Source organism: Erythrolamprus reginae, chromosome Z (genome assembly GCF_031021105.1).
Source record: "Erythrolamprus reginae isolate rEryReg1 chromosome Z, rEryReg1.hap1, whole genome shotgun sequence".
Classification (NCBI taxonomy): domain Eukaryota; kingdom Metazoa; phylum Chordata; class Lepidosauria; order Squamata; family Dipsadidae; genus Erythrolamprus; species Erythrolamprus reginae.
Genome location: NC_091963.1, coordinates 1896082 through 1910123, shown reverse-complemented (window position 1 = coordinate 1910123; position 14042 = coordinate 1896082). Strand labels below are relative to the sequence as shown.

The window sequence follows — 14042 nt, the reverse complement described above, 5'->3', positions numbered from 1 at the left end:
GAATGTTGCACTCCCATCTGATGATTCTATGCAGTATCCAGTGGTTTTCCTCCCCGCCATCCGCTGGTATCCAGCGCACGCTGACATTGTGTAGCGTGCTTCCTCGGTCTGGATGTCAAAGAGGTCAAGAAATGCAGATCTAGATAATGATTGGTTGCTTTGTGTGTCTATCATTGCATACGGTTTCACGGCCTTTTCCAGGCATACCTCTGGATATATCTGGTGTCTCACGTTCAAGGGGTCTTGCAGGTTTGACGGGAATGTCTCAGCTTCAGCATTGAGGTTACACTTCACAATCGCTTGCGAACCTTCTGGCTGGGACTCCTTCACCGCTGCTGAAGGATCTCCTTGGTTAGCGTCTTGGTCCATCAGGCTATGCTTTGTAATGGTGAGGGAGGGATCTTGTGATGCAGAGTGTGCGATGTCTCATGCCTGACCTTTTGGTATTTCTGGTTGGTGAGATTCACCTCCCTGCTGTAGCGAATCTTGTTCTTTTTCATAGGCCTTGCCACTGTTGTTTGGGCCTGTCTTCTTACTCATCAAATTGTCAAGTTTGGCTATTTCTTTCTTTTGTTTGGCCATTTCTTTCTCATGGTTGGCCCGTGATCTGGCCTTTTCTTCCTTTAGTCTGGCTAATTTTGCTTCAAGTTGTGCCTCTTCATCTTCGATGGGTTTGAAAAAATGAAATATACACACATTTCGAGGAACTTCGCTTGTTCTTTGTTTGTCTGCTGGATAGCTTGTGTGTCCTTCAGAAGGTCCTCATCTTGTAACTCCTGTTGAGTGTCAATTAGCTGCCATTCACAGTTTTTCCAAAGTATGCGAGTTCCCTTGCACTTTTCATGTAGTGACCGAATGCGACGTGAAGAAAGCTCTTCTTCCTTGATGTTTGAGAGATATAACAATTTCTTCCAAAGTTTTTCCCTGTTTTGGTAGTACTTGTTCCATTCCTCATGTAGGCTCTGCTGTGAGTTGAATTGTTCCCACTCCATATTTAGTTGCTTGTCCACAGCCAATAGGAGGTGCTGTTGGAGTAAGAGAGTGGGAGGTACTTGGGCTTTGCTCTTTGCTGTTGCTTTACTTTGCTTCTTGCCGGAATGGCTTGTTAGGCTATGCTTGGCTTGCTTTGAACAACAGGGCGCGCTATAGGCTTGGTAGTGGGCTACACTTGGCTTGTTTGGCTTTAGTGTGTTTAGCAAAATTCAGCCGGGGGCCAGTAGAGGGAGGCGGCGACCGTATTCTAAGCTTTGGCGTATTTTAACTGAGATTCAGAGTGTGACCACCAGATGGCGCTGCTTCTTTGCTAAGGCTTGGGCGTATTCACTTCAACCAGTAGATGGCGCCATTTGCCAGTACAGTAGAACCTCGACATACGAGCTGCTCTATATACAAGCATTTCGAGATGCGAGCTAGGAGGGGAGAGATATTTATGTTCTACTTATGAGCCCAAATTCGGGATACGAGCGCTCACCGCCTGTCCCTGTCAGCGGCCCAGCCACCTTCACCCGCCTGGACAACCGCCAGAGGGACTCCTCCAGAGGGGCGCACGGGGAAGGGCTTGAGCCGCCACCTTCTCCTTTCCCCGTGGGAGTGCTGCACCTCTTGTCTGCCCGTCCTGAGAGGCACGAAACCGGTGCTCATGCCGGGCGGCCCGCCTGGAATGCCAGCAATGCCGCCGGGCCGATTGCCGAGCGGGGGCAGGGCGCAGAAGGAGGCAGAGGCGCTGCCGCACCGCCCCCCTCAGGCCGCTCCGCCTGGGATGGGGCTCCTCTGGAGCCCCCATGCGTCCCTCCGGAGGAGCCCTATCCCAGATGGAGCGGCCTGAGGGGGACGGTGCGGCGCCGCCTCCGCCTCCTTCCGCGCCCCGCCCCCGCTCGGCAATCGGCCTGGCGGCATTGCTGGCATTCCAGGCGGGCCCCCCAGCATGAGCACCGGTTTCGTGCCTCTCAGGCCGGGCAGACAAGAGGTGCAGCGCTCCCACGGGGAAAGGAGAAGGCGGCGGCTCAAGCCCTTCCCCATGCGCCCCTCCGGAGGAGCCCCTCTGGCGGTTGTCCGGGCGGGTGAAGGTGGCTGGGCTGCTGACAGGGACAGGCGGTGAGCTTCCCTCCCTCCCTCTGCAGCCTTTGTGTTTTTGGCTGGGGGGGGGGAGCAGGATGACCTTCCTGACTGCATGGCATCCTGCATGCAGGATGACATGCATGGCAAAGGGGCGGGGAGGATCGGGAGGCTCAAGCCTCCTTCGGTGGTGGCGGCCGGTTTCTTATTTTTGGGCTTGCACGCATTAATCGCTTTTCCATTGATTCCTATGGGAAACAATGTTTCGTCATACGAGCTTTTCGACTTACGAGCCTCCTTCCTGCACCAATTAAATTCGTAAGTCGAGGTACTACTGTAAAGGCTTGGGTGCACTGGCCCTTCCTTTGTCTAAAGGGGCCATGTGCTGTTTTCTAGAACAAGCATTCAATTCTCAGTCATAACTTTAATATAGGTTCTTAGTTAGTGTTGTGGAGAGGGGCAAAAACTCTGAGTTTGTAGATCCACAAATAGTTGGAACAGGCAAAACCAATAGCCTTTAAATGCAAACATTCCCCCCTTTCCCCCTTAGGTTGAACGGATTAGAGTAATACTTTTCCAAGGCAGTAACTGAGGGGAAAGAAATGGTGGGGATTTCTTTTCTCTTATTCTTAAGGCTTCAGAAGGTATAGCATGCGGGCATCCTCAGGATGACGATTTAAGGCTTCTGATCATTAGGAAAAGAGGGATCAGACCTCTTTCCTGCTATTAAGTTTGCCAGAGGGAGGTTTAATCCTTTTTAGTAGGCTGATTACTTCTTTAAGGCAGCAGTGATTGCTTTGAAGGCTTGCAGCTATGCCAGGGGACATGAATTTCTCCTCTTTTTACAACCTCTTTTTACTGTTCTGGTACAAATCAACTTTTCCCAGTCAAATAACTCAGCACAACGAGATATCCCAGATCATTTTATTACAGGAATTCTCGCAATAACTCACAGTTACGATGCGATTCTTCTGCAGTATAATCTTTCCCGTTGTGCAGGTAAAAGAGGTTGAATTGACCCAGGCCCTAGGTGTAGCATCTACATGCTGGCTGGCTTAGTGGGTGAAGACAAAGACCCTCTGGAAGGTTCTCTCCAATTACCCCTCATCCCGAGTCAGAGCCAATAGGAATACACAAATGTGGTCACATGTAGAACTACATTACCCAGAGTGCAATTTCACTACATTTCCCCTAATGCAATATCTTAAAGAGACATGCCTAAATACAGTCCAACTATCTCTGTCTCTGGGGACAGCACAGGACCAGAATATCTCCGGGACCGCCTTCTGCCGCACGAATCCCAGTGACCGGTTAGGTCCCACAGAGTTGGCCTTCTCTGGGTCCCGTCGACTAAACAATGTCATTTGGCAGGACCCAGGGGAAGAGCCTTCTCTGTGGCGGCCCCGACCTTCTGGAACCAGCTCCCCCCGGAGATTAGAACTGCCCCCACCCTCCTTGCCTTTCGTAAACTCCTTAAAACCCACCTCTGCCATCAGGCATTTATGCATGGTATGTTTGTGTGTATGTTTGCTTTTAATAAGGGGTTTTTAGTGTTTTTTAAATTATTAGATTTGTTGTACATTGTTTTATTGTTGCTGTGAGCTGCCCCGAGTCTGCGGAGAGGGGCGGCATACAAATCTAAATAATAATAATAATAATAATAATAATAATAATAATAATAAAAATAAAAATAAAAACTTAATTTGTTCCGTGACCAGGTTCTTAAGTAGAAAAGTTAGTAAGAAGAAGTAATTTTTCCCATAGGAATCAATGTAAATAATGCGTGCGATTGGGGAAACCACAGGGAGGGTGGAGGCCCTGTTTCCTCCCAGGAGATTCCTAGAGGCCACATGGAGGCTTTCCTCCACCTTTTCCGGCCCTGTTTCCTCCCAGGAGATTCCTAGAGAGGCCCCACGGAGGCTCCTCCCTGCCTTTTCCGGTTACAGTTTTGGAGGCTCGGGTTTGTAAGTGGAAAATGGTTCTTGAGAAGAGGCAAAAAAATCTGGTTCTTATCTAGAAAAGTTCGTAAGTAGAGGCATCTGTAGGTAGAGGTACCATTGTACTTAAAACAATCCTGGGATCACATGAGCCACTTTTGCGAACTTCTGACATGCCAATGAAATGAGGAAGTGAAATTCACATAAAAACCATGTTAACTAACAACTGCAAGGATTCGCTTAACAACTGTGGGCAGAAAGGTTGTACCAATGGGACAAAAATCACTTTGCAACAGAAATATTAGACACAACTGAGGACTGCCTACATAAAGCGAACTCATGAATGCATCCATCAAACAATGGGATAGAAAAAGAGATTTGCTGAACTTGGAAGGTGATTTTAAAAAAAAACACATCAGAAATCTGCCTATTCCCTTTTGCAATTCTTTGCTTTCCTTTGAAATGAAACGCAGTGAAGTTTTTTAAAAAGTCAAAGGCATAAGGTGTTACAGTATTTCCTGACCTTATCTAGGAATGTTGGTCTTGGACAGAGTTAAATAGTTTAAAGCAGACAAGGGAAAAAATAATTGGTTGACCAATTAAAAAGCTGACCTCTCGTTTTCATCAATTTTCCAGCCTAATTGCTGCCCTGCAGGAAACTTCTGAGGAGCCTTTCCAGTTTTTCAACATTTATTAATTTATTCCTCATATTCTGGTTGCATCAGGTAAAATTCTCTTCATATTTTGCAGCAAGACAGAGATTCTCTGCTTCAGCAATTTTAAGATTCGACTCCCAGAATCCCCCAGCCAGAATGCTTTAAGAGGGGAGGACTTCCACTCCCAGAATCCCCTAGCCGCCATGGGGAATTTGTCCAGTTTGCTAGATAGATCATTTGTCTTTATTATCAATATTCATTTTTAACATCAAATTGACTGGGATAGGATTGGGCATTATTTTGGGTAAGCTTCATTGGGAGAGACTTCTAAATCTTTCCAGAATACCAAATAAAATGAAACTAAAATGCATTTATCTTCTGAGACGGGAAGGTCATCCCTTAAAAATTCTGGATTTTCTTGAAATGAGATCTTTGTAGGAAAATCTAGTCGGTCTTTTCCACTCTCACTTTCCACTGAAGAAGGGTAATAATGGAACCGCCGATTTCAATAGCTCCAGGCAGAACCTAGGGTGGGATTAAGGGACCCTCCAGGACACTCAACATACACATACACACAGATTGAGAGGGGGGCATCTTGGGATCTGCCATCTCTCCATCCTCGATGGCTTGGAGCTGCCGGAGGGGCCACTTCCTAACTGTTGGGCTGGGTCAACCTGGCCAGGAAGCACCTGAAGAGGTTCCTCAAAGAAGAAGCGCCGAGTCAGCCAACGGTGAGGAGGGCAGCTGGGCTGGGGGAGTCTTGCCCAATTCCTTTCCTGAAGGAGAAAGGCCTCCAGACCCCCCACCCAAAGCCCCCTCACCAGCCCTCCAACCGTTTCCTCTCCAGGTGCCAGGGAGCTGGTTGGGCTTGTGTCAGTCACCGTTTGCCCTCTTGCACACTCAACACCGGCATTCGTGCCACATGGGGCTTCGGCTGCCCCTTGGATGAGTTCCCCTTCTATCCCCCCTCCCACTCCTCTAAATCCTTGATGAAGGTGCTGGAGAGAAGGGGGCCTAAAACAGAACCACTTTTCAAGGAGAGATTGGACTGGAATAGTGTAGGCTTTCCTATTAGAGCAGGGGGTTGGACTAGATGACCTCCGAGGTCCCTTCCACCTCTCTTATTCTGCAATTCTTTTAAAAATAAATAAATAATTGTATTGATTTTTCTATTGTTTCCATTTTCTTAATGCTTAATAAACTTTGTGTTGTCTGGGTTATTTAATGGCTTAAAAGTAGAGGTTAAAAAAAAAAGTAGAGGTTACGTTCTTAATTTCCACCCCTTATTTTACCAGCCACTGCTAAAATAAAGTCCACGTTTGATAATATTCTTGTGTTTAATTTTAAGCATAATCTTTTGTCTATTTCTGAACAATCTGGTACCTGCCTAATTATCTTTGTCACACTGTGTCTCTGCATTTTTATTTATTTATTTATTTATTATTTAGATTTGTATGCCGCCCCTCTCCGAAGACTCGGAGAGCATTTTTCCAATATTGTGTAAATATAACACATGATTCTTGACAAATGTATCTTTTTCTTTTAGTACACTGAGAGCATCTACACCAAGACAAATTGTGTGACCCATCACACTTGGCCAATAAAGAATTCTGTTCTATTCTATATAATCCTCCCAATATTAACATGCAATATTAAATATAATAATAATAATAATAATAGTAATAGTAGTAATAGTAATAATAATAATAATAATAATAACAATAATAATAATAAAAATAGATTTGTATGCCACCCCTCTCCGAAGACTTTGACTATGAGGTTTTTCTAATAAAAACACATCAGGTTTAAAAACCTTCATGTTTCCCTATCATCTTTTCTAACCATTGATGTATTTTTACCCAAACTTTTTTTTGCTTTTTAACACAGGTCCACCACATATGAAGATAAGTGTCCATTTTTTGGTTACGTTTCCTAGACATATTTTTAAACATTTTAAACCTTCCCTATAAACCCTCCCTATCAGTCGGACCAGATAGTCTATGTGCATATTTCCTAAGAAATCTCTCTTCTGCTATAGCAGAACCACTGAGCATAATCTTCGAAAAATCCTTCAGAACCAGCACACTTCCTAAACTATGGTCAAAAGCTATGGTCATCCCCATCTTCAAAAAAGGAGACCCCTCTCTTCTCGACAACTACAGACCAATATCACTATGCTGCGTCCCATGTAAAGTTATGGAATCAATTATAAACCAATCAATTACACTCCACCTAGAAACTAATAATCTGCTCTCTAACAAACAATTTGGATTCAGAAAAAAACTATCCTGCAACCTACAGCTCCTCCACTGCAAAAACATATGGATAACTCATCTTGACCAAGGAAAAACTATACAGTATATGCAATTTATATTGACTTCTGCAAAACTTTTGATTCAGTGGTCCACGACAAACTACTTCTAAAACTCAAATCCTATGGCATCTCAGGATCCCTCCACAGCTGGATTACTGCATTCCTATCAAACAGGCAACAAGTGGTCAAAATAGGAAGCTCCATATCCACACCTGTCCCTGTTAAAAGTGGGGTCCCCCAAGGTAGCGTACTGGGACCTACGCTCTTCATTCTCTACATCAATGACCTTTGCGATCTCATCACAAGCAACTGTGTTCTTTTTGTAGATGATGTAAAACTCTTCAACACCACTGAAAACACAACTACTCTACAAAAAGACCTAGACTCAGTTTCTGACTGGTCCAATACATGGCAACTCCAAATCTCAACCAGCAAATGTTCTGTCCTACACATCGGCAAAAAGAATCAGAACTTCAAATACAAACTGAATAAACAAATTATCACAGATAATCCCCACTCGGTCAAGGACCTTGGAATACTAATAACTAAAGATCTAAGTGCCAAAGCCTACTGCAACGACATCGCCAAGAAGGGCTCAAGAGTTGTAAATCTAATCCTACGTAGCTTCTGCTCTGGAAATCTCACACTACTTACCAGAGCTTACAAAACCTTCGCCAGACCCATCCTAGAATACAGCTCATCTGTTTGGAACCCATACCACATTTCTGACATCAACACCCTCAAAAATGTCCAAAGATACTTCACCAGAAGAGCCCTTCACTCCTCTACCCGAAACAGAATTCCCTATCAAACTAGACTTACATCCTGGGTCTTGAAAGCTTAGAACTACGACGCCTTAAACATGATCTAAGTATTGCCCACAAGATCATATGCTGCAATGTCCTGCCTATCAAAGACTACTTCAGCTTCAACCACAACAACACAAGAGCACACAACAGATTCAAGCTTAACATTAACCGCTCCAAACTTGACTGTAAAAAATATGACTTTAGTAATAGAATTGTTGAAGCGTGGAACTCATTACCGGACTCCGTAGTATCATCCCCTAACCCCCAACATTTCCCCCTTAGATTATCCATGGTTGACCTCTCCAGATTCCTAAGAGGTCAGTAAGGGGCGTACATAAGCGCACTAGAGTGCCTTCCGTCCCCTGTCCTATAGTCTCTCCTATATCTCGTATTTCTTCTCTACTATATCCCTTATAACATTCATTGTGTATTATTGTGTATTGGACAAAATAAAAAAATTAAAAAAAAAATAAAATTTTAGCTAACGTAGCAGTGGGGTAAGTATCACCTATGAAACATTTTATATAAAATTTCTTTATTTGAAGTTGCCACTTTCAATGTACCTCCTTCCCCACAGGTTTTGCCATTTCTCTAATTCTATATTATAACCAAAGTTGTTTTTTTTTAACCTACTCTGTCATTGTGTCTTTTTGTGATTTTGTAATTCTGTAAAGGTCTCCTGCTTGGACAGGGGGTTGGACTACATGATCTCCAAGGTCCCTTCCAAAATGTCTGTTAGATTTCCCTCTAGACAGATGTGATTCCACTAAAATGAAACACTCCATTTACAACTTTAGTTGAATGCTCAAAGTTACAACGCCACTGAAAAATAGTTCTTACTTACAACCCTTCTTCACACTTACGACCATTAGGGTATCCACGTGGCATTTGTGATTCAGACGCATGGCAACTGACTCATAGTTATGACGGTCACAGTGGCCTGGGCTGACATGAACACTGTTTGTCTTTTTTCTTTTCTTTTTTCTTTTTTAAAAAAATGTAATTGTATTGATTTATGTATTGTGTATATATATGTATATAAATAAAATTTACTAATTAAAAAAATGATGGATGGATGGATGATAGAGAGATCTAAATAGAGAGATAGATGATGAATATAGTTATCGAGAGAGATGATAAGATGGATGGATGGATGGATAGACAGACAGACAGATATGAGAGAGAAAGAAAAGAGAAAGAGAGATGTTAACTAAAACAAATACAGGTAAACAGCAAAGAAGCACTACAAAAACCATCAGCCTGATCTAAAACCTCCAACGGATGAGCTGACTTGGCTGCCCCATCCCTCTGGTCACTCCTAAACAATAATAACAAAGAATAGAATAATTTACAATATCATTTACAATACAATGACAATCATTAAGTGTTGTACCACATGATTCTTGACAAATGTATATTTTATTTTATGTACGCTGAGAGCATATGGACCAAGACAAATTCCTTGTGTGTCCAATCACACTTGGCCAATAAAAATTCTATTCTATTCTATTCTATCAGTATAAAATTGAGAAATATGCATATGAATAATGGATGTTATATTTAAACTTCCACAATGTAAATTGAATAATGAAGCTTATAATGGAAATCTTAAAGCATAGAATAGGAGTCGATATGTGTACCCTAATAGGAGGGAGAGAGAGGGGGGGGGGAGAGATATTCATTTTTAATGTCTTTTTTGTCAGGAGGTTCTTTTTTTCTTTGTTATTAAAGTTTATATACTTTAATAACCGCTCCGAGTCTCTAGAGAGGGGTGGCATACAATTCTAATTAATAATAATAATAATAATAATAATAATAATAATAATAATAATAATAATAATAATATAATAAATAGTTTAAAAAACCACCATCAGCCTGCTCTAAATCCTTCCAACCGATGAGGGGACTTGGCTGCCCCATCCCTCTGCCCCCCCCCCCCCACAACCCCGAGACCCCTGGCACTTCCCCAAATGCTCCGTTGCCCAAGACGAGGGATTTCGACAGGGCCTCTCCCGCCCTCCAACCGCCTCCTGCCCCCTCCCCGGTCGGTTGGACCCCAAACCCGCATTTCCTGAGCTGAGCCTCGGGGGGGGGCGTTGGAGGGGGAGAGGGGGGCTATAAAGGGGGCAGCGGCGGTGGGCCAGCCAGACTCCGGGTCCCCTGGGAGAAGATGGCCGCTGCTTGGGCTCTCCTGCTGCTCCTGGCCTTGGCCGCCGCAACCCCCCAGACGCCGGTCCTGACCTACGAGCAGGCCATCGCCTCGGCCGTGACCCTCTACAACCAGCAGCGACCCTCCGAATTCGCCTTCCGCCTGGTGGAGGCTGAACCCAAGCCGGACTGGGTGAGTCCTGGAGGCTGCCTTGGCCCCACGAGGAGGAAGGGCGGTGGGACTCTGGGCCTTTCCTCCCCTCCCTTTCTTTTCCTCCTTCTTTCCTTCTTCTTTCCTCTCCCTTCTCTTCACTGTCCCCTTCCTTCCTTTCTCCATCCCTGTCTCTTTTCCTTTCCTTTCCTTTCCTTCTTCTCTAGCTCCTTTCCTTTCTTTTCTTCTTTCATTTCCTCCTCTACTTCTCCCTCCCTTCGCTTTCCTTTCTTTTCCTCTCCTTTCCTTCTTCTCTCTTTCCTCTCTTGTCATCTTCTCTCCTTTCCTTTTCTTCTCCCACCTTTCCTTTCCTCCCTTCCTTCCTCTTCCTTTCCTTCTTCCGTTTTCTTTTCCTTCTTCTCTCCCTCACACTTTCCTTCCCTTCTTCCCTCTTTCCTTTCTTCTTTGCTTCTTCTCCCCTTCCTTTCCTCTCCTTTCCTTTCAATTCCTTTCCTTTCTCTTCCTCCTTCCCTTCCCTTTCCTCTCATCTCCTTTTCTTCTTTCCTTTATTTCCTTTTTCCTTTCCTGTCCTTTCCATTCCTCCATTCCTTCTTTCCTTTCCTCCCAAACCACCCCAAAGGCCACCACTGTATTATTTCGTACATTGCTCAGCAATATTTTAAAAGAATACAGAAGGACTTTTATAATGCAAAATTCTGGAGTAATTCACACCAGAAATGGCAATTAAAAAATTGCAATCACAGAATTGCTGGAAATAGGGTTTTTTTCAGTTTTCATTGCCTGGAACTATTTGCCTTATTTCCTGGGCGAGTCCACTTTGTGCTGAGGAAGCTGGTTTGTTTTTGAGGAAGGGATGAAGATTAAAGTGAAGCAAGAACGGAGGAGGCCTTGTGAGGGGGGGGGGATTCATTCCGTGTCCTCTTCTTCCCCCCTTCGCTTCCTGCAGGACCCCAACAGCGCAACCCCCCAGGAGCTGAGGTTCTCCGTCAGAGAGACCGTGTGCCCCTCCTCAACAGGACAGAACCTGATCCAGTGCAATTTCAAAGCAGATGGGGTGAGTGAGGTTCTCTAGACGGTCCTTGGCTTCTTTTCCTTTTGGGTTTCCTCCAGGTGGGGCTCAGCCTATCCTCCAAAGCACCAGAAGAAGCAACGGAGGGGAACTAATCTAGAACCAAGGAGAAACTCCCTGACAGGGAGGACAATTAACCGGTGGAACGACTTGCCACCAGAAGTTATGGGCGCTCCATCCCTGGAGGCCTTTGAGAAGACACTGGAGAGCCGTTGGTCTGAAATGGTCTCCCTGCTTGAGTCTCTGTTCAGAAGAGATTAGATATCTCACAGTGGAGGGGTGGGCTAGAGGACCTCCGGGGTCCCTCCCATCTCCCTCCCTCTACTCTGAACGTCCCCAGGAAGGGAGGGGCTGGGGGTCCGGCAGAAGCCCCCTTGCATGGACTCCCCTGAGCATGGAGGGGGGTCTCTTGCTGCTCGTGGAGGGTGGGGGGGGGGCTTCTCTTATGGGCCGGGAATCCACACAGTGGCCATTTTGCTCCCCTTTCTCCCCTCGCGGTGAGGGAGTCTCCCCATAAAGCCCCCCCCCCCTTTTCCTTGGGTGGGACCCCCTCCCCTACCTATTTGTGTGTGTGTGTGTGTGTAAGCGCCACCTTTGTGTGTCCTCCGTGGCTGAGTCTCCCCCTGTTGTCTTGCGCAGCTGGATAAAGATTGTACCGGAATCTACGTGGCACAACAACAACCCCAGATTCAAAGCGTCCAGTGTGAGGACTTTGACCAACAGGTGAGTTCGGCCCTTCCCAGGCAGCCCTCGGCTTGGGACGGTTCATTGAGGGCCATTGTTCACACTTATGGCCTTGGGAGCTTCCCTCTGGGTCGCCTGACCCGCATCCGGACCCTGGGCCACTGACCCGTATTTATGACGTTTGCGGCTTCCCGGGGTCACGTGGCCCCTTTTGTGGCCTTCTGACCTGCACAGTCAAAGCTTGTTGTCACTTAACAACGGGGCTAATAATTGAGCAACTGGAGGGAGTCACTCATCACATCTGGAAAGAAGAGTCGTAAAATGAGGCAAAACCCTCTTAATAAATGCCTCACTTAACAAAGTAATTTTGGGTTATTGAATAAAACACAACACAACACAACACATATATCGGGAGAATATACACTGCTCAAAAAAACCAAAGGGAAGACTTAAACAACACAATCTCCAAGTAAATCAAACTTCTGTGAAATCAAACTGTCCACTTAGGAAACAACACTGATTGACAGTCAATTCCACCTGCTGTTGTGCAAATGGAATAGTTGTGCAAATGAAGTTTTCAGTGAGAATATTTCATTCATTCAGATCTATTTGAGTGTTCCCTTTATTTTCTGAGCAGTATAATTGTGTTGCATTTGTCTAAAATCTACACAAAATTCTTTGTGTAATTGATATTTTCTCATGTTCAATGTACCTCAATGCCTTAAGCCATCATGTCTTTGTGCAACAATGGTGCATCCTGGACACTGTCAATCCAGGTCCTGTGCTTAATAAACCACGATTGATGCCTTGATCAAAGACATAACAATTAAATTATTTTTTTATTTTTTAAAAAAAGAAAATCTAATGTTTTTTTAAGATAAATAGGGGAGGGGATACATAAAGCAAGAGGACTGTGTGAATATTGGTACAAATGTATATTAATTTAGAGTATATGGTTATACATCAAAATAGACGCTTACATAAAGAAAGAAAATAAGGAAGAAAATAAAGCTAAAGGGAGAGAAAGAAAAAGAGAAAGGAGGGAAAGAGAAGAGGAAAAATAAAAAAGAAGAAAGAAGAGATAAATTCATTTATCAAATGTCGTAAAGAGTGTCAATAACAACCATTAAATTCAAACACAGGTTAAACTAAGCCAATATTTAGGTAAGTACATCAGTCTAGAGGTGTTTAGATCAGTTTAGTCCAGACAACATGGTTTAAGACAGGGGGACTTCAACCCATCTTAAAGAGACCAAGATTGAGGGGGGGAAAACAACGCTCTCTGGTTTAGATACACGACCTGTGGTTGTATAGTGGACAGCAGAGTTTCCCTAAAGTGGACACTTTAAGACGCGTGGATTTCAACTCCCGGAATTCACGCTGGCTGAGGGATTCTGGGAGTTGAAGTCCAGGCGTCTTAAAGGGCCCAAAATTTGAAAATTCTGCTGTACAGGATACAACCACAGAGCCTGTATCTAAACCGGAGTTGTTGTTGTTTTAAATAAAGTTAAACAACCCTTGGTGATTTTGAGATGGGAAGTCTCCAACTCCCAGAATCCGTCGGCCGGCATGAATTCTGGGAGTTGAAGTCCAGGCGTCTTAAAGCGGTCATCTTAGGGAAACTCTGCAGACTTTTTAAGAGTGGGGCCTGAAGGGAGATTCCCCAATTGATTTCATGAAATCTTCTTGATCCAGCTGAACCAGACCCCGAGGTTTAGAATCTTCAGCATCATCAAGAAAATTTTTGGCCGCTGATTGGATGAAGATATTGACCGAAACATGGAAATGGGAAAATATTCCTTCCACTCCCGAGATCTCTGACAGCTTCACTTTTGAAGACTTCGCTTGCAACTTTAAAATGTTTTGTCTTATTATTATTTTTTTTACCTCTGGTTTTGATACGTTCGGAATTGCATAATAAAATCTCCGTTGGACCACAACAGCTGGAATCTTCTGGGTTTTTTCTCTCCTCTGGCGGGAAACACTTTTGATGGTAAAGGTGAGAAAGAAAGAAGGAAAGAGAGAGAGAGAGAGAGAAAGAAAGAAGGAAAGAGAGAGAGAGAAGGAGATGAAAAGGAGGGAGGGAGGAAGAAAATTGAAGGAAGAAGAAAGTAGTGGGAAAGGAAGGAAGGAAAGAGAAAGGAAAAGAAAAAGGGAAGGAAGGAAAGAAAGAAGGAAGGGGGGAGGAAGAAAAATTA

General features: G+C 44.4%; 1 protein-coding gene across 1 annotated transcript; it reads left to right on the top strand.

Moving 5' to 3' along the window:
* Positions 1-9896: 9896 nt before the first annotated feature.
* LOC139154823 (cathelicidin-related peptide Oh-Cath-like) lies at positions 9897-13784 on the top strand. Its single transcript, XM_070729824.1, has 4 exons — positions 9897-10112; positions 11038-11145; positions 11800-11883; positions 13540-13784. The coding sequence occupies exons 1-4, from the start codon at positions 9942-9944 to the stop codon at positions 13597-13599; spliced, it is 423 nt and encodes a 140-aa protein (XP_070585925.1). The 5' UTR covers positions 9897-9941; the 3' UTR covers positions 13600-13784.
* The last annotated feature ends 258 nt before the right edge of the window (positions 13785-14042 follow it).

Excerpts from the sequence above, each read along its gene's own strand:
- LOC139154823 (XM_070729824.1), top strand. The coding sequence starts at position 9,942 with ATGGCCGCTGCTTGGGCTCTCCTGCTGCTCCTGGCCTTGGCCGCCGCA. Across the intron at positions 11,146-11,799 it reads GCAATTTCAAAGCAGATGGG|CTGGATAAAGATTGTACCGG; the intron begins GTGAGTGAGGTT and ends TGTCTTGCGCAG. Across the intron at positions 11,884-13,539 it reads GTGAGGACTTTGACCAACAG|CTGAACCAGACCCCGAGGTT; the intron begins GTGAGTTCGGCC and ends TTCTTGATCCAG.